General features: G+C 39.8%; 1 protein-coding gene and 1 long non-coding RNA gene across 2 annotated transcripts; one reads left to right on the forward strand and one right to left on the reverse strand.

Annotated features, from left to right (window-relative positions):
• Window positions 1–335: 335 nt before the first annotated feature.
• On the forward strand, window positions 336–9,340 carry shox (shox homeobox). Its single transcript, XM_077728756.1, has 6 exons — window positions 336–851; window positions 1,528–1,739; window positions 3,786–3,843; window positions 3,947–4,056; window positions 6,784–6,996; window positions 7,370–9,340. The coding sequence occupies exons 1-6, from the start codon at window positions 599–601 to the stop codon at window positions 7,457–7,459; spliced, it is 936 nt and encodes a 311-aa protein (XP_077584882.1). The 5' UTR covers window positions 336–598; the 3' UTR covers window positions 7,460–9,340.
• A 4,309-nt stretch (window positions 9,341–13,649) lies between these two features.
• LOC144204629 (uncharacterized) lies at window positions 13,650–23,723 on the reverse strand. Its single transcript, XR_013327926.1, has 3 exons — window positions 23,586–23,723; window positions 22,138–22,240; window positions 13,650–13,761 (listed from the first exon to the last, which is right to left on the reverse strand). It is a non-coding gene; the product is annotated as an uncharacterized LOC144204629 (long non-coding RNA).
• Between the last annotated feature and the right edge of the window lie 3,835 nt (window positions 23,724–27,558).

Consider the following 27,558-nt stretch of genomic DNA (forward strand, 5'->3'; position numbering starts at 1 on the left):
TTTAAAGACCCCCCTTTTCTCCACTTCATTTAAACTCCTCCATCAGTACCTCATTGATTAGAAGTGTTTAAAAAAAAAAAAAGAAATAACAATCATGAGCGTGCAAAAGAGAGAGAGAGGACTGAAGTGTGTGTGTGTGTGTGTGTGTGTGTGTGTACGTGTGTGTTTTGGGTGGGGGGGGGTCTTAAAATTGAATTGTGCGTGGAGTGCTGTTAAGGCCTTTAATTGCACGAGACGCGCAGAAGGCTGCGCGCGCGTGAAGTGGGGGGGCTTCTGGATGGGGTGAGGTGGGGAGTGGGGGGGTCTCAAGGCGGTATAAATAGTGAGCTCTCCAAAAGACACTCACAACAGCAGGAGTGATCTCACCTCCACTCCTTCCACTCTCTCCCCAACTTCACGTCGCGGAGCTCTCGACGTCTCCTGGATTCTTTTCTTTTCTTTCTTTCTTTATATTTTTGTATTGGATGATTCGGGGCTATTTTCATTTGCCGGAGGAAGAGAGGGATCGGGGCCAGGAGGGGAGGGAGGGGGGCCTGCTTTTATTTTGGGGGGGAATATAATCATCATTTAAAAAATATTTTTAAAAGGGCAGGCAGCCATGGAAGAACTCACGGCGTTCGTATCCAAGTCGTTCGAAGCTAAGGGGAAAGAGACCGGGAGTGGAGGCGGTAGTAAGGAGGCCATCACGTACCGGGAAGTGCTAGAGACGTCCGGCTTGGCTCGGCCGCGAGAGCTGGCCAGCCCCGGTGAACACGACTTCGGCGATTGTCCGCTACACGCCTACAAGGAGCATGTGGAGCAGTTGGACAAGGACAAGCTCAAGGACTTCCATGTCACGAGGCCAGCCGAAGGTAACCGAACGTAACCGAACGAACCGATCGAACGACGAGCGTCGAAGAAGGGGGGCCAAAAAAGAGGGGGGAAAAAAGAGCGTCAATTTAGGAGTTTGCACAAAAGGAGGAAAATGATAGCGTTTCGTGATTTTCTAATGATTTTACACGCGAAAAAGGTGTATTTAATCGCTAGATTTCATGTTTTTGGGGGAGCCGAGACTAAGAAATAAAGTAATTGCAGATGCAGAAAGAAAACGACAGCAAATTGCATTTGTAATATTTTGTTTGGGCGTATAGTTTATTTTTTAGAATGATCAGTAAAAAGGGAGTTTTTTCGAATTTTTAGAATATGTATACGTAGGATAAATATCAGATTTTTATTTGATTACTTTGTCCGTTTTATCATAGGCTGCAATATTTGGAGTTGCATTATTGCGTGTGTGCAGCAAAAGAAGCGAGCAGAGGCCGTAATATTGCAGCAAAACATTAAAAATAAAATAAAATACGAGCACTTTTTAAAAAATATATTAATAAAAGTGAGGGAACACGTCCGATTTAAAACAAGAATCAGACGTGATAGCAAATATGACAAGGCATTGCAATTGAAATTGTCGTAAAATTGGGGATAAAATCGCCCCCCTATCGCATGTTTTTGGTTTTATTCTGAGCGAGCGTCGATTGTGGACTTGGGCAGGCATTTACGAGTGCGCCAAGGACAAGAAAGAGGACGTCAAGTCGGAGGACGAGGACGCACAAGGCAAGCTGAAGCAACGCCGGAGTCGCACCAACTTCACGCTCGAGCAACTCAACGAGCTCGAGCGTCTTTTCGACGAGACGCACTACCCGGACGCCTTCATGCGGGAGGAGCTCAGTCAGCGCCTCGGTCTGTCCGAGGCTCGCGTCCAGGTGAGGCAAAGTTCGTGCACCGGTCCATGCCACAGGCAAAAAATCTATTCATTTTTTTTTCTCCAAAAAGAGACCTAATAACCATATTTCGCTACTCAGAATTATGAGGTTTCATTGAGGGGAAAAATCTGACATTATGAGAGCATTATATTTTCAAATGGAGATAGAAGGCCATGCAATGAGTTTTTTTAAACCATTTACAATATGATTGCTTTCAAAAATAGAATTTATTCTTGTTGATTAATTTGTGAATCAACATATTGGTTGATAAAAACTATGTTAAAAAGCAGGAGGAATAAATGCATGTCATGGATGGCGTTCAATGTTCACCTTTTAGTGATATTGATGGTGTTAGATGTCCAAGTCATTCGGACTGGGAGGGATTCAAGTTATTCACAGTTCAAGAGGGAATGAGTGAAAATTATAATTTGTGCAGAAAAAAATGATATATTTTTAAAATAGGTTGTTTTTTAAATGGGATTTGTGGGTTATCTTGCAAAGTAGGTAACATTTTTTACATGTGTAAAATGTGTAAAATATGTATATGCAGATTTACATGATATTGCATGCAATTCATCATTTATTGTGGTAATTATAAATCTCAAGGGGAAATTAAATTTGCACGATTTGTAGTTGCTGGTCTCTTATTGAAAAATGACAAAAGAAAAGTCTTGTCGCCTTCTATAGGAAAAAATATCAAATTTACTCTATTGAATAATGATTGAATTTGAGAAAATTTAGGGATGTTTTCCTCCACTCAAAAAAGTATGAAACTAAAAAACATTCCTTTTTCAAGCATTTTCTTGCTGTTGTTTCGGTGTGAGCGCAGCTGTGTGAGTGGATGTAATTGAAAGTTATGAGAGTCACTCACTAATGCATTTAGAGCAAATATGTTATTAAATGTCATTTTTCACTGTCTGGAATACACACACCCTAAAAAAAACGTCAAAGCAGAAATGAGATTAATTCATATCATTGAGTGGCCCTTCATGAAGAAATAAGTGTGTGAAAATTGCTCGGCCTACTTTGACACATCTGTAGCCTCAAAATATGAATCATAACTGAATCAACCTTTTTCTAATACCGACTGTTTACAGTCCAAAATGTATTTATGGAGTAGTTGTCTAAATCTATATGATGGAGCAGTCTTTGTATGCCATTGACGGCAATGGACGTCCAATATTGTATTATTTTATTATATCTAATGTTTTGCTTTTCCTTATAATACATTAATATTCACGTGCCTTACCCAAAGGTTAAATGTTTTAAGTGTTAACTACTTTACAAGTGTCGATGAAAAGGTTAATTTCTAAATGGTTCATTTCTAATCGTCAAAGAGGCGGGGCTTGCTACAATTATTCATGAGGACAAATTAGGTTGATGATAATTAATAATCGCTGGCAGCAAACTGAAAGCGCGACATTTTAGGCTCCAAATTGATTTGCCCTTTGGTTCAAAATATCCTAAACAAATACACCATTCAATGTTGACGGCAAAAAACCTTTGAATATTAATAATTATATTTGGTTAATGTTCAATTATTTGCATGACATGACATTGATTGGGAAATATGTACTTCTGGTTTTATGTATGTACACAAAAAACAGGCGAAATGAGAAAATCATATTTTCGATATTATGAGATTCAAAAGGTATTTTGTGACCTAAATAACAAAATGAAAATGTCATGCAACCAGCTAATGGTATTTTTGTGTATACATTTTTCACGATGCAGCATTTAAGAACATATATTGTTTCTTTTGTGAAGATAACAAGTGACAAAATCCCTCCAAAATTCACATTCACTAAAAAATGTCTTTGTGGAACATATTTAATAATTCATGAAAATTTGGATAAAAGGACAACACATGCATGAGTGCATTTCTTAATTCCTCCTGCTTTTCAAGCTTTTAAAAATCATATTTCACACTCTCTGCCATGCATTTTTTTGACTCTCAATGCCATTTCCAAAAAGAACAAAAAAATCTGTTGTCATTTTTCAAACGCTGTCCTAAAACACACTTTTTCTCCTCCTCCCCCGCTGCAGGTTTGGTTTCAAAACCGAAGAGCAAAATGTCGAAAACAGGAAAACCAGATGCACAAGGGTAAGCGTTGGCTTTTGGCACCCTTTCTAAGCAATGGCTTTTATTATGAAAAATATGCTTCCCTTCTCATCTCATCTCACATAACTGTCTGGCTGTCTGACAGACATCTTTCCCTTCTCTCCAGGGGTCATCTTGGGCAGTGGTAGTCACTTGGACGCCTGCAGGGTGGCGCCCTACGTCAACATGGGGGCCCTCCGGATGCCCTTCCAACAGGTAGGCAAGCCAGTAGGCTAGCAGGCCGTGCAATACCTGCTTTTTGGGCTACTTTGCAAACTGAGCTTGGCCATCATTGACCCCAAATGTGCAGCAAATGACCCGCAATTTCAAGAAAGTAATCCCAAAAACTCTAAAACTGACAAAAATGTGATCTTAAATGTAGTCATTGGACAGCTAAAGATGACTGATTCGCTTTGACTGACAAATGTTCGCTTCAGTGACCTTAACTAGACGGAATACATTTTCCGACGATTTATCACCTTCATTTGTAATAAGTTTGACTTTAGCGAAACAAAACAATTCTCTAAGGCTCAGTTTACACTATTTAAGTGTGTGTTATTTTGAAATATCAAATCATTTTAAACATTTGCAGTACATCTAGTTGTACCTTGTAGCTTCAATTATGCCTGAACTTCCCAGAAACATAATACGCAAAAACTTGACATTTATCTGCAATATGGAACATTTAATTTTTTTCCTTGTGAGTTAGCAAGCTGAATTACCGTTTTTTTGACTTAAGAATTCAAGAGTTGAACTTTATGTGGTTAAGTCAAGATTAAATAGCACAATAGACACGTATTGCAAATAAGGAAAAGTTATTATTACAGTAGAACAGGTAATAGAATAGATTAGTTCCTACTCTATGTGACAATATATAGAACTTAAGTATCTAATCTCAGTTTTTCAGCACCACAGATCAAAAGCCCCCCAAAAAATGCAAATAACCCAGCATATAAAAATTGTAAGGAAGCGAAGGTTAAATTTTTGCGAGTTTTCCGGCAGCAATTTTTCCACCTCACGTTCTACCGCCGAATTAAACATCCCGTAGCACTTTTTTTTTTTTTTTTTTTGACTCTCTTGGACCTTTCGCCCGTCTCGCTATGTTGTGACACGCGGCGGCTCCGGCCTAATTAGGCCATACATGAAAGAGAGCACCAAAGCCGGGAGGGGGCCAAAAAGAGAAATGAGGCTTATGGAGCTTGAGCGAGCTTGAGCGGGCGGGCGGGCCTGCGTGTCGAGAAGGATAAAACGAGGACCGAGCTGGGAACATTTTTTTTCTTTAAAAAATGCAGGTGAAACGCGCTACTAACCAAGCGTCGGGGTTTAATAACTGGGCTGCGGGAACGTTTCAGACATCGACCTTTTTCCTGACACAGACAATATTTCCTATTTTTATCTGTTTTCTTTTCATATAAACAAAATCCTAGAATGTTGACTTTGCTGGGCCATACAAAGCGATGCGTAGGGCCTGATCCAGCCCCCAACCCGCCACTTTGAAACCGGTGATCTAGAGTTAAATGTAGGTTGTACTTGATGAAAATCAACTTCATATACTATTTTAATAAGCGTATGGCCTTGTTTGTTTGCCCTTGAAATGCTTAGCGACTAACTGCTAACAGCATTTTTCAGTATTTTAGGTTAAAAGGCAGATTGACAAAAAATAAAAATAATGCAGGGTGACGTTTCAGCTTTTATTTGGGTTGGAAGAGCAAAGCGTAAAATAGTTTTTGAACCATTTTCCATTGGACACATGAGAAATGGCAACATGTTTTTCTGAATTAGGCACATGCTTTGTTTTTGCCTATTTTTTAGAAATATATATTTTTTTAGACTACAAATTGTGCGTGAGAGTAAATAAGAATATTCAGATAACTGTGGCTTAAAGAAAAATACACATAATAGACTGTTCATAGTCAGAGTACAAACAATTAAAAATATCTATGAGTTGCATTTGAATAGATGTCAAAACTAGCCAAACTATGAACAAAAAGTGCAACTTATGTTCCGGAAAATACGGTACCCGGAATATGAAAAAGGTTATGCTACTCTTGGCCACCTTTTTTTTTTTGCCAAATGCTCTGCCGCTTTAGACTCAGGAATATGTCTGGATAAATATTTATAACTTAAAATATGCAAGTATCTTTCGAGTGCAAAAAATAGTTTATTTATGCAATGGAATGCATAATCATCAGCGTAACAAGACGGCATATAACAGCAGACTGAATTAAGCAAATGTGTTCTGGGCCTCAGGAAGACTTTGATTTTGGCTCATACAATTTGATGCCTGTGTTTGTGTGTGAGAGATTCATTAACTTTTAGAATCGCAGACAAAAATAAAGGATGAAATGAAAGCACGTCGGGTGGCTGAATGAAGCTGCTGGCTATTTTCATAGAAAACACACACTAAGCAACACCTTTGAGGGGATAAACTTTGGGGTTACATTTGAAAAATGCCACACAACCTAACTTTAACTCATTGCTCACATACACACACAATAGGGTGAAATAATAATAATACTAGTCAAAGGTTGAGGTCTTTACTGCCCAAAGATATCCCCATATGCACAAAAATACATTTGTGCACTGGTCGCTCAAGCCTTAAAATGCGGGTCATGTTAGAGATTGGTGCGATACAGGAATATTTTGACCTGGCTATAAATTCACATTTGAAATAGTCACATGACAACCATCTATGAGGGTTATTATATTATATCATGAGTCAGTAAAGTAGCGTCAAAAACTTTATTTTGACTATGACAGGTAAGAATTACTGTCATTTTTTTAAACACTTAACATTTACGACAATTGCCAGTTCAAGTTTCCCAATGTAAAAATCCACTGAGCTCAAAATTTGTGTGGGATAAAAAAAATATGACAAAACATCGTGGCTTGGAAAATGAACCCAGCCGGTCAAATGCGAGTGACCTTTTCTGTTTTCTGCAGGTTCAAGCGCAGCTCCAATTGGACGGCGTGGCCCACTCCCATCCCCACCTGCACCCACACCTGGCGGCCCACGCCCCCTACCTGATGTTCCCGCCCCCTCCCTTCGGACTACCCATCGCCTCTCTGGCCGACTCGGCCTCGGCGGCGGCGGCGGTGGCGGCCGCCGCCAAAAGCAACAGCAAGAACTCCAGCATCGCCGACCTGCGACTCAAGGCAAGGAAACACGCCGAGGCTTTGGGACTCTGACCCCAGCGGGGGCAAACCCCTCCCCACCTTTAACCCCACCCCCCACGCCGCCAGGCCAGTAATGGCCTCTCGCACAAGACCGAGCCCGTGAAAAGGGGCTGTGACGCTCAAAGCTAAACGTAAATACAAACAACCAATGAGAGAAGGGGGCGGGGTTTTGGGTGTCGGAGAGCCTTTTTCGGGGGGAACAAAGGAGGAAGACTTAAAAAAAAAAAAAAAAGAAGGGAGGAGGGGCAGCGAAATAATTGTCAGAAAGAGAGCAGCTGCCAAAACAAACCACTTTTCCAGTGAAGCGCTCGTGAAATACCAATGAAGTCACCTTTTACTTTTCGTCCAACAGGCAGGACTTCTGCGGGGCCAGTGGCTCAGTCCACTCCAGGCACAGATCACATCCCAGGGACCGTACAAACGCATGTGGATGTCTGTCTGAAGGGCCCCGCCGCACGCTGAGGACTTTAGCCACATTTAGCGTGGCCGGCGCGGATGAGGACGGTCGGGACGGCGGGGTCCGGGCGAGGGACGCCTCGCCGCTCCCGACCTCCTCGCCGGCTTTAAAGACGCGCATTTGCAACCGCCCGTGCGCTTAGGCCTCCCTTCCTTCCTTTTCGTTCCTTTGAAACAACCCCCCCTCTCCGCCCCTCTACTTCTTAAGGACTTGTGATATAAGAAAAGCAACAACTTCCACATTGGCCCTTCTATTTGTCTTTTTCCCCACCGGAAGCCCCCTTTTCCCCAGACTTTTTGGTTCTTTCTATCATCCCGGGGCGAAGAAGTGAAGATTGCCTTTGCACTTCAGGTCTCGTGTGTCGTGGGTGTTTACAAATGGCACTACAAGCAAGATACTACTTTATTAAATTAAAAAGTACAGGGGTGGGCTTGGGGAATTTGATACGCGCCACGCGTTACACAAAAAAAAGGATGAAGGGTATAAACACAATGTACAGTGCTTAACATATGGATTTTGGCACCAGACACTAAGTTTTTATTTACATTACCTGCATTACGGTAATCTTTGATGGAACCAGTTGTTGACACTTGGGGTAAAAATGATATAAATATACATTGATTGAGCATTGAAGTCGATCAAAAATGCTAATTCATAGTTTCAATAATGCAGTTTTTTATTAAAAATCTGTCGGTTCACCAACATAAGTCATACAAATGTATTCGTATTTTTTACTGATTTAGGTCAATTTAATATTTTTTTTATTTGAACTTTGAATCAAAATGTATTGTACCACATACAAAATATTTGTTTTTGACCAAAATTATATTTTTAAAGTTCAAATATCCTCCAAAAACACAAGAACATCTTTTCCACTCAAAATACTTTAAAAAAATCAAAAGATGTCTTCACCATGCAAATTTGTATTTAAGCACAGGTGGTCAAAATTGAATTTGTTAAGCACTGTACATATTTTTTTGTCATTCAGTCAAACTGAAATGCAATGGTGTGCAGTTTAAGTGCAATACTGTAAATAGCAGAACAAAAAAAAAAAACTTAAACAGCTAGCAGTTAGTCGATTTTATGTTGTTTTTTCAATGCACTGTTGGGAGTTTAAACTTTGTTTGCCGTTCATTTTTCCGAAGCGGCGTGTACATTTTTATTGCGTTGGAGAAAAACAGGGTGCCATATTTCACGCTCAGCTAAAAAAATCAAATTTATGACAACTTTCAGCAGAATCGACGTGCGGCCCGAGCGGTTGTTTACAAAACGATTAGCTTTAATTTGCATGTTGTGTGTGAGTGTGTGTGTGTGTGTGAGACATTCATCGTTCATTTGCCAAAAATGTTCAGGATTCTAATTTGTGTCGCCGTTTTCTCACGCCCCGCCTACTTTCTGTTCCACCCGCATTAACGAGTGTCGACGTCTCGGTTTGAAAAAAAATGAAACGCCTGTTTTATTTATGGTTTTTGCATCGGAGAGTCTGCGAAGAGTTTAAGAGTCGGACGACAAGTGTACATTTTTTACGTTGCTTTTCTCATTTATTCGTCTGCCTTTTCTGTGCTTTATTGAGGGGCGTGGCTCATTTAGAAGAGAAGAAGAAAAAAAAAAGAAAAAAAACTAAATGTAGCGTGTCCAAGTTTACACAAGTTTCAGGGATGGTTGAATTTTAAATGTGGAATTTGTTGTACGACGCTTATCGCTTCATTTGCCGGCATGCTTAAACATGAATCATGTTTGTTTGTTCGTTTGTTTGACCCCAAACTCTCTTTTGAGACACAAAATATGAATGTACATCCTGTACAAGTAAACTATCAATAAAATTATAAGTATTTGTACCCAAGCGTTACAATACTTGACAAGGAATTTGTTTCGACTATGTTTCTTTTAACCAAAATTGTGGAAAAATTACGTTCCAAGTTGAAATGAACTGAATATCTACTGGATTCAATAAAACAAATTTAAAAATGAAGGTTTTTAAGGTGGCTTATAGTACTATGATTTTTCTGAAAATGGAGAAAAAAGTTTGGAGACCCCCGCTTAATAAAATCAACAAACGTTTCTATTCTCCAAAAAATCAATAGTCAATCACCCTGCAATTGAAGATTTACAGTTTTGCGAAGGGACATCTAGAAAAATGTTGTATGTTTGCCTTAAGTTGCAACCTGTGGATGATTATTGGTCTTAGTTAAGCGACTTCTGATCTGGTGGCGCTGCTATGAAAGCCAGATGTTGTCAAGCGTCGTAAAAATTGCTCGCCCCTCCTTCTAAAACGCAATGTCTTATAGTCACCGATGACAGCGGTCAAATAGAAGTCAGGCGAGCCCACGACCGAAGGCAGAATTAGTAGAACCACTTGTAATCTTCTCCCAGTCCAAAGTGGACCAGGTTGGCCATGAGCGGATCCCCCAGGGTGAAAACGAACTAACCATTTGACATTTACGAGTTCAGATCGAGGGTTTAATCCAAGGTGGGTTCAAACCTTCATTTTATAGGTTCCCCCATCCCTGTGTGGGTTTTCTCCGGGTACTATGGTTTCTTTCTACATAGTATTTAAGTTAAGTTGACTGGACGGTTCTTTGTCTCCTTCTCCACTGTGATTGGCTGGCAACTAATTCACAGTGCCCTCCAACCACTGCCCAAAGTGGTCTGGGATATGCTCCAGCACCCTCTACGAACCTTGTGACTATGAGCGGAATGGAAAATGAATGAATTTGACCCAAAAAATCTGATCTTTCATCGACAATGGTCGTAAACAAAGCTGATTTGTCTTTTTTTGACCCCTCAAAATGTTCTTGCCACCCTCTTGCCACTCCATCAATCAGTTTTTGTAGTTTCACCCCTGCATTTGGCGCCGTGGTTTTCGAGTTTTTGCCACGGGTGAATCGTTCTTTTTACTTGTTCGACAAAAAAACAGTCCACCTCTATTTTTTTGGGAAAGGGGGTGACTATTAGCTTCCTCTGAGAGCTTAATTCCAGATGTGTGTACACAAAGTAATTACACCATGTGCTATAGTGGCCTATTGTCCGAACCCTTTGCTCGGGAATTAGCCCAAATGTACCAACTGAGTGTGTGAGGCGACCTTTCATTTTTATCGCTGCGCTCGTACATCAAGATTTTAGGCGATACGTTCACAGACTATAACGACTACTCGTTTAGCCACCGGCTAAAAACTGAATCATTTTAGTATGTCTTTTTGACTCTTAAATTAATGGCGATGCGACCTTTTTTAACTTGGACGTCTTGCCTGAGTCAATGAGGAAGCAACCTAAAAATATCCCAAAAGATGACATTTTCTATTTTACTTTTTAGATTCATTGTCAAGGCGCGTTTATTAACTTTAACTTAACCGTTTGTATACTTCTTTGTACTACAACATTTTGTGTGTGTGTGTCCACGTCGTAGAGATCTGCTCCCGTCTGAGCCTCGGCACTAGCTTGGAAAAGGGGGGTTAGGTCAAGTGGCGCGGGGTCACGTGAAAATACTTTTTATCACATTTCATTCGGCTAATCCTCTTTGAAATGTCACACACAACTATGATCAGACGGAATGCAGACTCGACAGAAAGGCTTTGGCAGGAAAAAAAGAAAAAAGAACACTCTTATATTCACGTGATGTGATTCTCTCATTGAGTGTTTAAAAGTCGGTAAAAGATGGCAGGACTCGAAATGACACCCAAGACCACTTCCGGCATCTTTTTTGAGGCGAAGCCACCCAGGGAACGCTCAGCTGAAAACAATCCAGCTCAAGCGCTGAAGTCACCCGGTTCAAAGGCCTCCTTTCATCCCCCCGCGCTGGTTTGTTTGGCCGAGATTTGCCGGCCGACGTATCGGTGGACGTCAATAGCGCGGAACGATATTAAAACCAACATTTTAAGTCTGGGTCAACACCCTGTCTCCCGCGTGCGGCCCGAGGTGTAAAATGTCAAGAATTTCAACGGCGAATATCGAGCAAAGTGAGCGGAGGGGGAATTAACTTGGCATTCCATTGGGCTATTAATGCCACTCGCATTAGAAGCACCTTGTTTTCATTTCCAGACATTGCTTTGTGTTGCTGTAATCCGTAAAAATATTGGAAGAACACACAAAAAGCTGCTGGCTGTGTCGCTACTAACAGGAAAAAAACTTTTGAAACTTCAATCATTTCCATAGCGCTTATCCACACAAGGTTCGCTGGGGTGCTGCAGCTTATCCCGGAGAAAACCCACACAGGCAACATGGAAACTGTTTAAAAATTTAAATAAATGGGTTGCTTGTGTCAATACATTTATCGTGTTGAGATGACAAATGATTGCAGAAATGGAATTGTTTGAAATATTGCTATTATGTGTGTGTGTGTTTTTAAAGTATATTTTATAGTCACCAGTGAAAAGTAGATAAAGCGAAATAGCAGCTATCGCTAAGTCTTGCCTTGGATCACTTTCAATTCTCTAGACATTATTAAAACACATACAAAAATAAACTGCTGGGTAGATCTATTATTCATACGCATTTTGACATATTCCAATTTTATATGCAAACATTTAAACGGCTCTGCATTCCACTGAGTTTCAGAACGGTGTACAAACGCCGGCCGACGTATTTAGTCAACATTAAACTCCATTAAGACTGCTGGAGTTACATTATACACAAAATTACTTTCACCATGTTCGAAAAAGTCATATGATGGTTTCTGGCCAAAATTCATATGTATCACACATATTATATTGTTTGTTAAAATTGTCTTGAGTAATATTCATGTCCAGTGTGTTTACTGTTTACTTTTGGTTGTATTCGTACAATTATAATCTGCTCAAGTAAAAACACATATATTCCACAAAATAATAATAATATAGGTACCAGCAGCTAGTATTGCAGTATGGATACATTTTGCAAAAAGTAAAAGTCAGTGTGTGTGTGTGTCTGAGTGTGTGAATGTCACTATTTTAATGTATTCACGATCAGATTTAAATCATCGGGTACTACTGACGGAAATAGACGTCCAATCTATTTACACAAGAGTGGGTTTTATGAATAATTTAAGCAAAATGGCCCGCATTTTTTGTTTGTTTTGTTTTCTTTTTTGATTGCACTTTTATTCAAGACAAAACAACCCCCACAAACATGATGTCACACTACCTGCTTTTTTTTCCTAGACAATTTCAGATAATATTGACATAGCCTAAAGCGCTGATATCAAGTAAAGAAACAGGTTTGTTTATAAGGCCAAAGTTTCAAATTTAAATTATTGCCATCGATAGAAAAAACGGACTGTTTGACATTGAAAAGGTTGTGGTTTCTTGTCTTTACCACACACTGACTGAGAATTCACTCTTTCACTCTGCTAATTTTGACCTATTTTTGCAGCCAGTTTTGACCAAAACAAGCGCCATATTTTTATCCACCCTGGAGAAGGGTACTCGGAATAATGTAAATGACAGATACTGTATTTTTGGGAATACTACAAGTCAAGCCAACAAAAGAATACACAATAAAGAGGGGAATATATAAGTATATAAATATATATATGTATAGGCTGCATTTTTGGGGCGATTTTTTTTCCTGACCAAAAACAAACATAAATTAAAGTATTCATAGCAAAATGGAGAGCAACAGTATAAATAGGCATCTGTAAAGCTAATAGTTTTGCACATAATTATAGCCTCAAAAAAACAACATAACAGACTGTCAGAGTGGAATAAAAACAAGAGAATAAGTCTCACTTGAGTATTAGTGGAGGGCCCAGCCAAACTATGAAAAAAAAGTGCGACTTATAATCCAGAAAATACAACCATTCTATTTTCCTAAAGTGTTGCTTGTGGGTCAGGTGGGAACGTCGCAGAGTACACAAGCGGGCCAATTGCTACGTTTTCCTTTTGCAAATTGCAGGGGGGGCTTGTTTGCTTTTTCATTAACCATCCGGCGAATGGTCACGTCAATGGGGGCTTTTAATACGGCCGCCCTGCGTGAGAGCCATTCTCCCAGGAAGAGGATTATGGGTAGTGAAGAAAATTAATAAAGAAATACAAAGTCTGACTTTAGTCTCAATTCGGAGCTTACTCAAAGAATACTGGCTTTTTAAATTCAGAATTGATGTTGAATATAACCACAATACAAATTTAGGACTAATTATAATGGGAAGTTTGTAGTATGGGCTTTAATAGAAACAGACAGCAAATATAACATGTATAAAAAGTTTTGTTTTTACCTGATTTTGATGCGATGTTCAACAAGTGAAAGATTTCAAGTTGCTTCCTTGGTTTTGTATTATTGCCATCATTTTTCATCTTATTGAAGTAAAATGGATCCTGAAAGAAAGTATTTTGGTGAGATACCACAGTTTTTTTTGCCACTTTAGCTTTTTGACAATGATTTTTATCCTTCTGGGGAGTGAATTGAACTTTTTTGTCGTTTTCGTCATCTTTTTTGAGCCTGTAGATGTCACATTGAAACAGATATATTTATCAGCTTTAAACCAAAACAAAAAACACAGCATAAAAAAGCTACAGTAATAAAAAAAAAAGGCTTAGCTAAAGTTACACTGCCAAGAAATAATCACATCATATGACCAACTTCCATTTAAAAAAAATCACACAAACAACCAGCAAAGTTTTCAATAGGCTCATTTCGACCAAAAAAAGAGTGATAAGAGAGATGGCAGCATTGGAATTTCGAATGGAGCAAGCGTCCCGTCTTTACTTTTCGCCGGCTATGAATTATGCATGTTGCGCCTCCTAATGGAAAACAGATGGACGGCAAAATTCACTTTGACAGTTTGTGCTAGGACAAAGATTGTATGCATCACACATGACCATTTAAAATGCACATTTACAGAAAGGATGCAACAAAACTCAAATTACACACAGCCAAATAGAAAAAAAATACTAATAAAAACGTCACTGGCCACCAGGTGACCTTTAGTGGCGACTTAAATGTTAGTGTGTAATAACCAAACGATTCATTTATCATTTTTATAGGTACGTCATCTTCAAAGCACGATTGGAAAGTCCACCTCCGGATGAGATTGCTTGAATTTTCCCCAAAATGGTAATAATAGAAGTTGATTTAAAAGCCACATCAGTGTCAAATATTGCTGGATTTGAATTACATGTAAGTATGCACGCATGTCTTTTCCACATTTGGCATTTGGCAACAATTTAACGTCCTGTTTAACATGTTTGGACGCTTATATTTCCATCAATTGTCATTAAAGCTGATCATGTAGGATCTTATTACAGTTACTTACTTAAGATCTGAGAAAACATTAGCCAATTTTAGCTAGAAATATCCCAGATTGTTCACAGGTGACAATTGTTTAAGGAAGGTCTTATTATTTCTTTCGCATTATTTTACAACACGTGTCCATCACTTTCCGCTTGATGCGGTGTGGTGTTCACATTTTTGTGGCGGTATTATTTCTCAATCAGAAATACGACAGAAAGTGGGTTTAAACTATTAGTCGGCCACATTTTGGACATTAAATCATTCCCAAAAGTGACAGAAAAGACTTGATCATGAAATTAGAACAAAAGTAACATTCCTTTCTAATCTGCTTTGGCCCCGCCCATAAACAGATGATGTCACAACCAGAATGAGCAGCATATTTTTTTCAGTTTTTTGCCACTCAATCAATACAACTGCAGCAAAATGGTGTAAAAAAAAATGCTTTACACGCTTTTGACCGGTAATCATACATTCGGCTATCAACGCGCTGTTATCGCTAAACAGAACACATCCATATGCGGGTGAGCAGTCTCTGTCATCGTTTTCAAGCATGCAATTACACGTGGTAGGAAAGGATTCTTTTCGGGCAAGGACACACTGGTTACATGTGTTGCTTTTTATTTTTAGACATTTTTTTCCTCTTTTTTCCTTTACGCAAGTGGCTGAGAACATCTTGCACCTCCCAGTGCTTTTAATTTCAAGCTGGTTTCTCGTGATTATGTCAACTTCTATTATACATACAGACAGGTAATGGGAGTAAGAAAAAGTATACTATGTGCAATGCTAAGATGATTATACAGCTTTAAAATAGGATGATTGTTAAAAAGTAGGCAAAAGATAAAGATCGTTTCGTATCTCATTTGCTGCCCATTTTGAAAAATGCACTTTTCCAAATTATGTGCAAGAGGCAAACTCTAGTGTCTTTTACACCGAGATTGGCTGAAGATCAGTCCAGTATGTGATGCATCTCACTTTCTTGAAAGTTAAGAGACGTACCACCACATTGGTCGCTTTTAAAACACACAGTACATTTTCTGAAAGTGTTTACACTCGTTTGTACGACGACAATCCACTCGTGAAAAGGCAATAGTTGTAAAAGACACAACGCCGCTGTTGTCTTTGAAGAGAACGGAGCAACTAATTAGCCTTATTTACCAGACGCCTCGCAGCGAGGCGTCCCAGCATCCTCGGCGTGACACATCCCGACGAGCGCCATCATTACGGCTTCCCCATCCTCTGCCTCGGAGATGGTGAGCGTTTTTCTGGCAATCAGGTGGGCGCTAAAAACACACTTTTTGAAGAAAAGGCCAGAGAACCCTACAGCGATGTGTTCAAGGAACTCGTTATTGACGCTTGTGAATCCGCTGGGATGACAAATTATGAACAAAATGAACGTGGCAGATGATCAAGATTCTCCTTTTTTTTTCTTTTAAGCTTTTCATATGTTGGAGACGTGGTGATGAGGATCAGAATCAGAGATCAGATTGTCCAAAGCCTTTTTTTTTTCAGTCTCTACTCATTGGCTTTCTTATCTAAAATAAAAACAGTGTGCATAAAAAAATGACAGAAGTAGCCCATTTCTTTTGGGTAGCAAATTATGACAGAACAACAGTGCTTGATGTCAAATGGTCAAAAGTTATTTTGTCAAAAAGTTTTTGTGTGCTCAAATCATTAGCTCGCTTTAAATAAGGGCTCAAAATGCTATCATTCACAATAGCATATTGATTAATTGCCCATGTAGTTAATTTTTTTTTGCATTTATAAGTCCCGTTCTATCTATTTTTAGTATTACAATCTTATTGATTGACGTGCGACCATTCCGTGTATACCTCAACTACTGCCCATAATTGGCTGGGATGGGCTCCGGCACCCCTTGTGAGGATAAGCAGATCGAACAATAGATTGTTGATCTATTGTGTCTGTAATGGTTAAAGTGCTTTGAATTACCTGTTAATAAAAATGCACAAATAAATGTATCTAACCTAATAAAAATGGAGTGCAACAACTTCTTGGCTTAGCCTCGTATATCAACGTGCACATCAAGTTGAAAAACAAATAAAAAACCTATCCGTAGGCTGTCGTTTCGTACCTGCTCGCAACACTGTGTAGGTTGCACGCTAAAATTGGGTGAACCCATGCTCGTCTCGGCGGTGACGCTAGCGGCCAATTAGATGCGTGTATCCAGCGTGAGGCCCCGCTTTGAGGCCAGAGTGCGCTCGTTTGTCCGAGGGGGGAAGAAGGCGTGGGTGAAAAACACAACATTAGCTCTTGCCTACTACACCGCGAGTCAATAAAATGTGCCGCTAATAACGTTGGCTTCAGGTATACATACAACTGCCGGTAAAAAAATAAGTGCAAAGGTTGTTTTATCTACTACGAGCCTGGCAATTGCCTCAAAGAAGAGTTAAGGCGTGTGTAAACAGTCCATGCGCTGGTCGGTTGAACCCGACGGCCGAGCTCGATCTTCCCCGCGGAGACGCGGACTGACATCATTCCCATCATTTGCCCGAGCGCGCCAGCAGCCGGCAGGCCTGGGAATGCACGGCGGATGGATGGTGTCATGAAAGAAGACAATTATGAGGCAGAGAGCGAGGTCTCCCTGGGTTACGCTTTTAGTCAGATTATTTGTTTTGTGTACTATTTGAAGTTGAACAGCCCCGAGCTTGTTCTTGCTCTTCTTCTTTCCCCCTCATTTAGCCCTGCTTGTGTGCATTCTTCTCTATCTTTTGCAGGGAATCTACTTTTTTGATGATCTAATTGGCCATTATTGGTTGGTTTCAGGGGCTAACCTGGGTTTATGCATTGCGTTCAAGCAAGTGTACAAAGCTCGCCTATAGCCTTTGGCACGCAAACTAACTGGATAAATATACTGGACAAATAACGATGCACCAGGAGGAATGACTTTTCGACAAAATACAATAATGCTGTGAAGCGTACTGTTATTGTATGGACCAGGGGTGTCAATGTAAAAAAATCATTCCTTTCCTGTTATCCTGACAAGGGTCGCAGAGGGTGCTGGAGCCTATGACAGCCAACTCTGGGCAGAAGGCAGGGACATTCTTAATTTATCGTCAGCCAATCACAGGGGACAATGAGACAAACCTACCATACTTTAGCAATTTAGCATGTTCAAGTATATATTTGAACTGAGTTGCAGACATATCAATGTATGTGTATGTATATATATATATATTTATTTATTCATGTATTTATTTATAAACTTACATATTACTTATCTATCTATGTCTAAAATGCCTTTCTTATTTCTGCATCCTCACTGTGACAACCAAATTTTCTGAATACTGGGTGATTGAGCACCCCTGCTATAAAAGATAAGACTATCAATTTTCATCACTGTTACTTGTTTCCACCTCTAACAAAATAGTACTATCAAAAACAAACCTGCTTTGGATAAAAGTTTGAAGGTGTTGACTGCAGGGCCAGCCAGAAGCTGAGATCTGTGTGTGGCATTTTCTCCATTGGTTTCTTTAGCGTACTCATAATAAAGAAAGCCTTTGGTAATAAAAAGCTAACAATGTCTCTGCAGGGTGTTTGCCTTGTGTGTTTCTCATACAAAGCGAGTGTTAATTATATGCTTGTGCATATGCCTGGTGGCGTGCTTCGGGCCATGCGCGCTACTCTTGGATGAAACCGAGCATGTGCGGCGGCTCCATTAGGATGGGCTTGTTGCGATAATCACAATGGTGTTCCAATCACAAATACATGGATGCAAATTAGCAATTCTTCACAATGGGGATGGGAATCTTATGTAATGTGGACTGTACGTACTTGAAGGTTCATTTGTAATTGTAAATGTAAAGTTAATGGGAAAACAAATAATAGAAGGAAATACATAGAAATCAGTGGTGTCCATACTTTTTCACTAAGAAGCAGAACAATATACATTTTAAACATAAATAAACATTTATTTGTATTATTATTTTTTTAATAATTAATTGGCTGCCATTGACATCCAATTTGACTGGGAATGTGGGCATTGATCATTGGATATATTTCCATATATATATAAATATTGTCTTTAAATAGGTATACTACAGCACTACTGAAACCCACTTGACAGTACAATGACAAAAACTGTCAAAAAATACACAACCATATTAGATTTTTTCATACACAAATGTGTTGATGTTAAGCAAAATAGTGAAATACTATAGTGTACTACATTAATGTCATCATGTTGGATTTTTACACCAGAGTTAATGGAGAGGCACTGTTTAAGTCATTATAACTTGAATGTAGGCTGTTTTAAAGCTTCTTGTGCAGGCCATATTCAATGATATTTTCATTTTTTGGATGCCCCTGGGTTAAGGAGTACACATCCGTGAATCGCAAGGGGGGAAAAAATGCTATAGCGTAGTCTTCGAAAAAAAAATGCGAGGTTCCTTCCTGCCTAATCAGCTCACCACTGCAATTACATCCCGCCCTCTGTAATCTGTTCTCCAGCTCGTCCCGAGGCCTTCACCAAATGAAGAAATATAACTGGGGAGTGTCCTGCCGGCTCTCATGAACATTTCTCTGGGCGCTATTCTTTCACACGGCAAACGGCGGCACAAGCGGTCGTAACGGCGATCCGTAATGATAACCCCGTCGGGTTAAAGGCTTCTCGAGCTACCTGTGGCCATCTTTGAATGTAATGGTTCCAATGGCATATTCACAATCAAGACCCAGCCGGCCACCACCTTCAACCTCCCTTGACTAATAATGGAACATCCTGTACTTCACATGAGGGCTCACCAATGTGTAAATAATTACTATCACATGGAGGAAAATAATAGGTGGACCCAATTGAAATTCAGTGGCTGGAGGCGATGTGGTAATCATGGATGGGGAGCAAGACAGGGCGGGTGGAATGGGGGTGTACATGGAAAGGAGAAAAAGGTAATCCCATTGCAGACAAAGAGTTAGGAGTGAATAATGAGCAACTTTGCACAGACTACTTATGCGCGACACCATTTGTCACTAGCGACTGCGAGTTCTGGCTTTATTTTGTTCAAAAACCAACACAATCCTACAGCAACTGCCTACACGCCGGCTTTTGCGTTCAAAGCGGAAGAACTGGCGGCCCGGTCGGTGATGGATGGGATGCGTTATGCGCTTATTAGCACAACAGCCCATTATCAATGTGCCGGGCTCGTAACGTAATAATGACGGGCTAGCTCGCTGCTAAGTAGGAATTCAGTGACTGCTACTCGGTCTCATCGCTCTCAAATGAGCGCCACAAATCACTTCAGCGGTATGCCGATACCGGTAATGTGACCATTAGCATATGAAAATAGACTATGTGAAGCGTGAGGGGGGCATGCCATTTGCAGACTGCCTTCTACACCTTGAGATGATGGTTGAGCTTGCTACTCAAAAAGCTTTTCACCATTAATGTGAGAAATGGCATACAACAGGAGGGAAAATATGGAAATATCTTTCAAAATAGACCACACGAGAAGCTTGAGTTCACCTCTCAGGTAGAACAGTACATGGAGCTAGGCAGGGAAGACCGGTGCTCAGAATTGAACCCTCGGTCTCGGAATAGTGAGGCAGACGTGCTACGCACTCTAGATCAAGGGTGTCAGACTCAGGTTATAATGTTTATTTTAGCTTTTTTTATATTTACAAAATGATTTTTGAACTAAAAACAAAGAAAAAATGAATAAAAATTACAATTATTAATTTAAAAGAGGGTAAATCAGGACATTTAATATCCATCTATACTCATTTTAATTTGATCCTAAAACAGAAAGTCTGCATTCATGATTTACTTTCCAGGGCCACACAAAATGATGCGGCAGGCCATATTTGGCCCCCAGGCCGCCACTTTGATATAGATATAAAGAAATAAGTAGAAAGTCCATTTTAAAAATGTGATCCGATCTCCTCGTTAATAATGAAAGGGTAAGGATTTCAAATTGTCCCTCGCATCCTTTGATTTTTTTTCTAAAAGCGGCCTGTGGAGAAAAAACTTTGGACACCCCTGTGCTTAAAAAGACGGAAACGAGACAGTGAAAGGGAAATAGTTTGGTCTCCCCATGTGATTACGGATTTGTGTACACGTAAAAAACACGCCCATGCGCCTGCATTCACGAAAGATGTTTTGTCGCACACTTTGTTCCATGTCCCTGCCAGAAAATAATTACAGCGAAGGGGGAAGGACGACATTTTTTTTCTTCTTAAAAACGCTTCAGAAGACGTCAGAGAGGGTAGCTTCGGCGGTAGAAAGACAGCGCCATGCTAATTACGCCGCCTCGTTTCGGACGTCCATCAAAACGCTTCTTATGTTAATAAATGTCGCGATTTTACGTCTTCTTTCGGAACGGCGACGGGGGGAAAAAAACGGGTCTCGTTATGGTGCTAGGAGTTGCTGAAAAAGCAGGATGAGTGGATCCGAGACAATAGTGCCTCTTTTATGAAGATTTATGACACGCATGCCCGCAGACAACACCCCTTTCTTGCTTCACTCAATGCTAGCATTTACATATGGTACGCTCAGACATGCATGCACACTCATTAGATGTGGAGGTGCGCGAGATGACACCAGATGATTTGCACCTCCCTGACAGCAGATCTGAGCGAGATCCCCGTGTAAGAACAGCAATGAAGCCTCCTAATATCTTTGATAGCGTCGTTATGCTAATGATAGGGCCCCGATGTAAAATTCATGAAGTCTTGCCGATACTTACAATACCGTGGGTGCCGAGAAGACGCCGTTATGCTTTTGCCCTAATTGTTTTTCAACAGTTAAATGCGGCTAAATGAGTGCTGTTAGCTTTAGCATGTGCCATGAGGTTAGCTTCTTTTTGCATTCCACATTTGAAGTGTTCTAACATGATTGTAGTAATCTGATTTTCATGTGATAGTACAAAAATATAATGGTAAATGGAGAGTACTTTAATTGCACAATGATTATTTTTATTTTGGCTGTGTGGATTTTTTGTTTTCAATTGTATTATTATTTGCACTCTCCAATTACAAACATTCAAAACCAATTAAGTATGCACAATCAATTAAAACAATCAAATAGGACATTTTAATTCCTGAAATATTATTATTGTAATGCACTGAACTTGAAGTAAAGATAAATTCTACACAGTGTGAAATCAAACCTCCATATTGTTTTTTATTTGGCCCTTTAAATCTGATGAGGTATTTCCTGTCAATTATTTCATTTTAAATTATTTCAATGTGCACAATAGGATTCATTACATGAAAGTGCAGTGCTATGATATATCAGTTAGCTATAGCTTTCTATTCATTGCTTCCATATTTCACCATACTAGTCATTTCCCCTTTAAACTACACTTTATATTAATACATTTTAACAGTAGAAACTAGTCTGGTGCACTGCGATCAACTAGGATCTATCTTAGCTTAGAACCTAATTAGAAACCCCCATATTCTAAACTCCAGATGATGAATAAATGAATGAAATGATTGAAGTCAATACTTACGATTCCTGTTAGCCTCCTCATGAATATTGAAGTCTTAATTTGTCAAACATTTCAGCATCCTCCCCAAAACAGATGACAATGTTGTGATTCTCCCACTGAACATCTAAGGAGAGAAAAAATGCAACACAAATCAGGCAGGGGGTCCCATGGCGGAACGTAGTCCATCTCATCATTTCAAAAACTTTCCATATCAAGCTGTCCATCACCGACCGTTATGAGTTTGGACTCGATGACGCTACGGTGTGAATTCTTACTTGTCGTTTGTGTCTTTCACGCACATTTTTGTGCATCAGGAGAAGGTCCGGGTCTATTGGAGATGGCATGGCTAAGCGGTACTGTCAGTTAATCGAGAGGCTTTTTGATTCGTCTTGAAATTGGTGCTCAATTCAGATTAACCCACGCTTCGACGCAGGTACGAGAACGTGTCGTGATTAGACGAATGGTGGATGCTCGCAGATCTGGAGAACAATTAGCCCGTAAGTGAACTCCAGTGATGGCGTTGTCAGATTGGACGTGTTTAAATTTACAGCAGCCGATATCGCTCGGGTCAAAGACGAGCGTCACCGAGGAGGCCGGCTTCTCTGATTAAACCGCTGTCATTGCAAATGAGCTTTTAAACAAAGGCTAACAAATGTAAATGCGTAATTAGCGTGGTGGCTATGAACGGTAAAGGAAAGTCGGATGGCTGTCAAGTCTGATCAGTATTCATTTAAACAACAGTAGGCCTACTGGCCTAGTGATTTTTTTCTTTCCTTTTATACTATTCTATTAGTGGAAAAAAAGTGTTTCCCAATCAGTTTTGATCATATTTATCGTCACATAATACACATTATGGTGACTATATTTTACAGTTCATTTTTTAATTAAATATTGACACTAATTAAATGTGATTTTGTGACACTATGCATATTGTGGAATAAAGTTTAATTGGATTGCATGTCTCTATGGAATTTATTTTTCTCTATTTACTGCAATAAATCGTTTAGAAAACAAAAAATATCACATGTGCAGTTGTTCAGGCTGGAAACAGCTGAGTGTGAAGAAATGTGTTTTACATGCTGTCCCTAAACGCACCGAGTGATTGGAGCGAAATGTTTGGGGAGGCTGGTTGTCATGCTAGGTGAGGCCTCACATTGGTCGCCATAAATTGAATATAAAGTCGGCGTTTTCGTTTTAAACACTAGAATAGGCATGTATTTTTTCCTACTTTCGCGTTTTTCCGTATGATACTTCACCGATCGCCGTGCCCATTCAAAAAGATGGAGAAATGCCATGAAGAATGCAAGCAAACAGAGTTGACAGGTAAGATAGTACTGTTTCATAATAAACACACACACGCACATATTTCGGGATCTGTAAACGTATTTGACACTAAACAAGATCGTCAAAAGTTTGTGTGAATTGTATTTTGGGTGGATGTATACTTTTCATTTGAAATCCATGCTTACCAGTGTGTGTCTGAGACTCATGTGCCGCGCTCATCTGCTGCACCTGAAAAACACGCAAGCATTTCCAGCCAATCAGATGTCTTCTTTCCAGCAAATCGCACGCTCCGAGGTGCGAAAATACGTCACTGCAGTGCGCCCTGAAGGCAAGTCATTTTTGGTATTATTACTCTTATAAATTGTGTGATGTGCATGATGGTCATCTTGAACACAAACCTTAACCCAATAGAACACCCTTATGCCATTTTCCCCTCCTCAAAAGTATAAACCAAATCACAAAATATGCAATCTTGGGATTGATCATCTCTCGCAAAACTGGAATTGCCATGCACTGTTTTTGCAAGGCATCAACTACATTTGATGTGATGCCTTGCAAAATCAGTGCATGGCATCAACTACATTTGCCATGCACTGATTTTGCAAGGCATCACCTAGTTTGGATCTGATGTCTGTTAAAAAAGCAATAAAAAAATATAGTGTTCTTGTTATTATATGTGTCGATTCAAAGGCTAGTATATGAATATCAGCTCATCTGCTATCAAAGTCATTGTCGCAATATTTTAGCCGTGGAGAGTGGACACAGGGAATTAGCAATGATGAAGTGACAAGGATGTCTGTCAATTGGACGTTTGATGCTGGCTCACAGTGAATTAGAGGCGGCTAGCTGCGGAAAACAAACAGTCTTTGAAGCCCATTATTATGTGACATGCTGCATTCACTGGCGGAAGTGGTGAATTAATGAGACAGTAACACACAAACCCTCCCTATTTCCCTTTAAGCAGATCCAAAACTTAGACACAAAGAATTAGCATACATGACTGAGATGCTGCGCATCTGGGCCAGCAGTATTTTTTTTCTTAGCACAACTTTCTCCCTATAAATCAGAAGGTGCCAGATAAACATTTGTATAATGCAAAAAAAAGAATACTTTAAATTACATGGCAGATCCCAGCAATGCATTTTTGTCGACTCTTTGTTGGTTCAGTGCCTTCTATTTAAACTTGGCAAAGTCGTTAGAATCAATTGCTTTAATGACATTTCTAAGGTCAAACTTTAATTTAGATGAGAAAGCCTAGAGGTTCTTTTTTGCTTAATTTATCCTGAAGGTCTTTTATTGCGTTGAGGTCATGTCTTTGTAAAGGACGTATATGTTAATCTACAAAGTCATTTTGGAACAGGAACATCTTTATATTATTCCTCCAAAGTTGGGAGTATTGATTTGTCCAACACAATGGCTTAATAACAAGAATGTGTATAAGCAAAAGGTCACCAGTGGTTAATAAAGATCCGTAAAAAACAAGCAAATTATCTTGTTGATTATCTTATTCTATCATCATTGACATTTGACCCCCAATAACTCCCTAATTATCATTGTGATTGGTTCCTACCATATTTAACATGGTCTATATTAGCTATTCAATTCTACCATAATTGACATGATACTCACAAAAGAAATAAAGTTGTTTAGATTGTGCCATATTTACTAGCTACTAACTATCAGAGACCAGTTTCACCATTCTATTTGACATTTGTCGCTCACAAAATCATTGAGTTTGACTCGTACCGTGTTTACTACCGTAGCCTTCAAAATACAGTTACAAAAAACGTTACACTTTCCCTCTTGTCAACTTGTACAATATCACAAATGGCTCCCGTCTGGACTACCAAACTCGAATTCACTATCAGTTTGACCTAAAGGGGGTCCGGCCACACCTGTACGCCATTTCACTCCGGCGGTTCCCACCCCTGGCGAGCCGGAAAGCTGAGTGACAGCTGCACTTCAAAGCCTCTCCAACGCTACGTCCGTTTAAAGAGGCGAAAGAGACGTAGAGAGAGGGCGAGCCAGAAAGAAAGAAAGAATTGGAGAGAATACGTTGTGTTCACAGGGGCCAATTTGGGATGATTGGCCTTGAAACGCAAGCTTCCCCGTGTTCCTTTCAAGTGACCCGTAGCCCGCCAGTGTAGTGTAAAATTATCCCGGCCATGTTTGTGTTGTGTCAGATGTGGTGACTGCCAGAAACTCCTCGTAATTGTCTAAGTGCTCCGGCGTGTCAGAGCTGTCCGTCAACGCTCCCAAACTTCAGCTTCTCAAAATATTTTCCCTGAATGGCGGCGGACAAACTACTTTCACTGATGGAGTTGTCACTTTGGTTGCTTTTGCGAGGAAAAATATTTTAGAGAGAACACACACACAGACACAAAGCGACTGACATGTGTTCCCGCTTTTTGGGCGAAAGGGAAAATGAGAGCGGCGTACGTGTTCTCTCGTTTTTTTTTTGTTCTTTGATACTTTTACAAATTCAAGACTATGAGCTTTTCTTGTCACATCCCATTGAAGTCGATGTTAACCTGAATGTGACACTGTGAAAATACATTCCTCGCTAAGTCTGCTCTTTAAGATCGGACACACATACGCTTTTTTTTTTCTCTCATGTGCGCACTTAAAATGGAAAGTATCGAGCGACGATCATGAAAAGAATGAGTGTGAAGTTTCATTTCGATTTGGGAAGACGCTAAGCGTCAAGTTAGCGTGCACGTGTACTGGTTGTAGGCAAGAATCACAGCTTAAAAGGACGATACATTTGATAGCTCTTAAGAGTAGTTTTTATCTTAAAAAAGTCTGCTTCTTTACAAGTTATAGTCATTTTTTTCACCTGATACTAATCCTCTCTTTAACAAACCAAACTTGCCTTTCTAATCCATATTTATATCTTTTCCTTTCTTATAAAAACAGCCCTGGCAGAGAAAAGTTTCGACACCCCCGGGTCTACAAACAACCATCCAAGGGGGGCAAAAAAAATCATTCCTTAAATGAATAGGTGTCAAATATGTTTGCAAATGTTATGCTAAAAGGTTATTGTTGTTACACTGGGACAAGCACTTATATCGCAATCAATGTTAACTTTGTTACTAGGGAAATTTACAGCCTCTCTCTTGGGTGAGCACCGCACGGTTATTCGATTGGTGTGTTTTCACAAAGTGCAGCTCCGGACTGATTTATAACGCCGCAGAAGGCAAAAAAATAACATGGCAGAGCTGAGAAGGAGGCATAAATAACAAGTCTATATTTTTCTTTGAGGGCGTGACACACCAAGATTATGTATTGTTAGTGTTAGAGCAGCAGGAGGGGGGCGATCAAGGGCCAAGTGCGCTAATATGAATAAATGACATATGACTCCATTGATGAAGACCCGCGGCGGTTTCGGGCTGCTGCGAGCTCAGATTGCTTCCTCTTGCTTGACACTTTGCTTCTTTTTTACAGAAAATAACTATAATGGTTCAAAGGGATCATGGGAGGATCTACCAGGGTGGCACAAAGTGGCAACTGCCAGCCTAATAGACCACCTTTCAACCCCATAAGTCACACAACATGGCAACAAGGTAAAAAATTAACTCTAAACAATTTGACATTTACAAGTGCGAAAATCTAATATGCTAAATATGCCTTATATTATCACCACGGTTGTGACAGTTAATCAGTGAGGAACAATATAATGTTCCTTAGGCTTATATCAGAGCAGCCAACTTCTCCACAATATTTCACTTAATGTAAAAACAGGATAACAACAGTTTGATTTATATTGTCCTAAGTTATTTTTATGTCATTTTATATTGATTTTATATTGGAGGTTGGCAGCTTTCTTATAATGTCAAATATATCTTATTTCATCCATGTTTTTTAGCAAAATTATCTTTTTTTTCTGGTAAATATTGTACTATGGATGTATTATAGTGCCTTGAAATATTTGCCACCCCATCCAAAAGTTCCCACCCCCTTCTCACCACCCCATGAATATTTTTGCTCGAACCACCCCTGAAAGGAATCATTTAAGAACGAGCAAAAAGACAAATAAAGACAGCAAAGGAGCGTCGCAGTTACTCGCCTCGCAAGGCATCGCCGTTTGTCTCCAGCTAGTTTGCTTTATCTAATAAAGTGTCTTTGGATTAAGACGGATACTTCAAACGCTGCGCCGTC

Source organism: Stigmatopora nigra, chromosome 11 (genome assembly GCF_051989575.1).
Source record: "Stigmatopora nigra isolate UIUO_SnigA chromosome 11, RoL_Snig_1.1, whole genome shotgun sequence".
Lineage (NCBI taxonomy): Eukaryota > Metazoa > Chordata > Actinopteri > Syngnathiformes > Syngnathidae > Stigmatopora > Stigmatopora nigra.

Bases quoted from the DNA above. Each gene is read 5' to 3' on its own strand.
- shox (XM_077728756.1), top strand. From the start codon at position 599: ATGGAAGAACTCACGGCGTTCGTATCCAAGTCGTTCGAAGCTAAGGGG. The intron at 3,844-3,946 runs GTAAGCGTTGGC...GCTGTCTGACAG, and splicing joins GGAAAACCAGATGCACAAGG to ACATCTTTCCCTTCTCTCCA. The intron at 6,997-7,369 runs GCAAGGAAACAC...TTCGTCCAACAG, and splicing joins TCGCCGACCTGCGACTCAAG to GCAGGACTTCTGCGGGGCCA.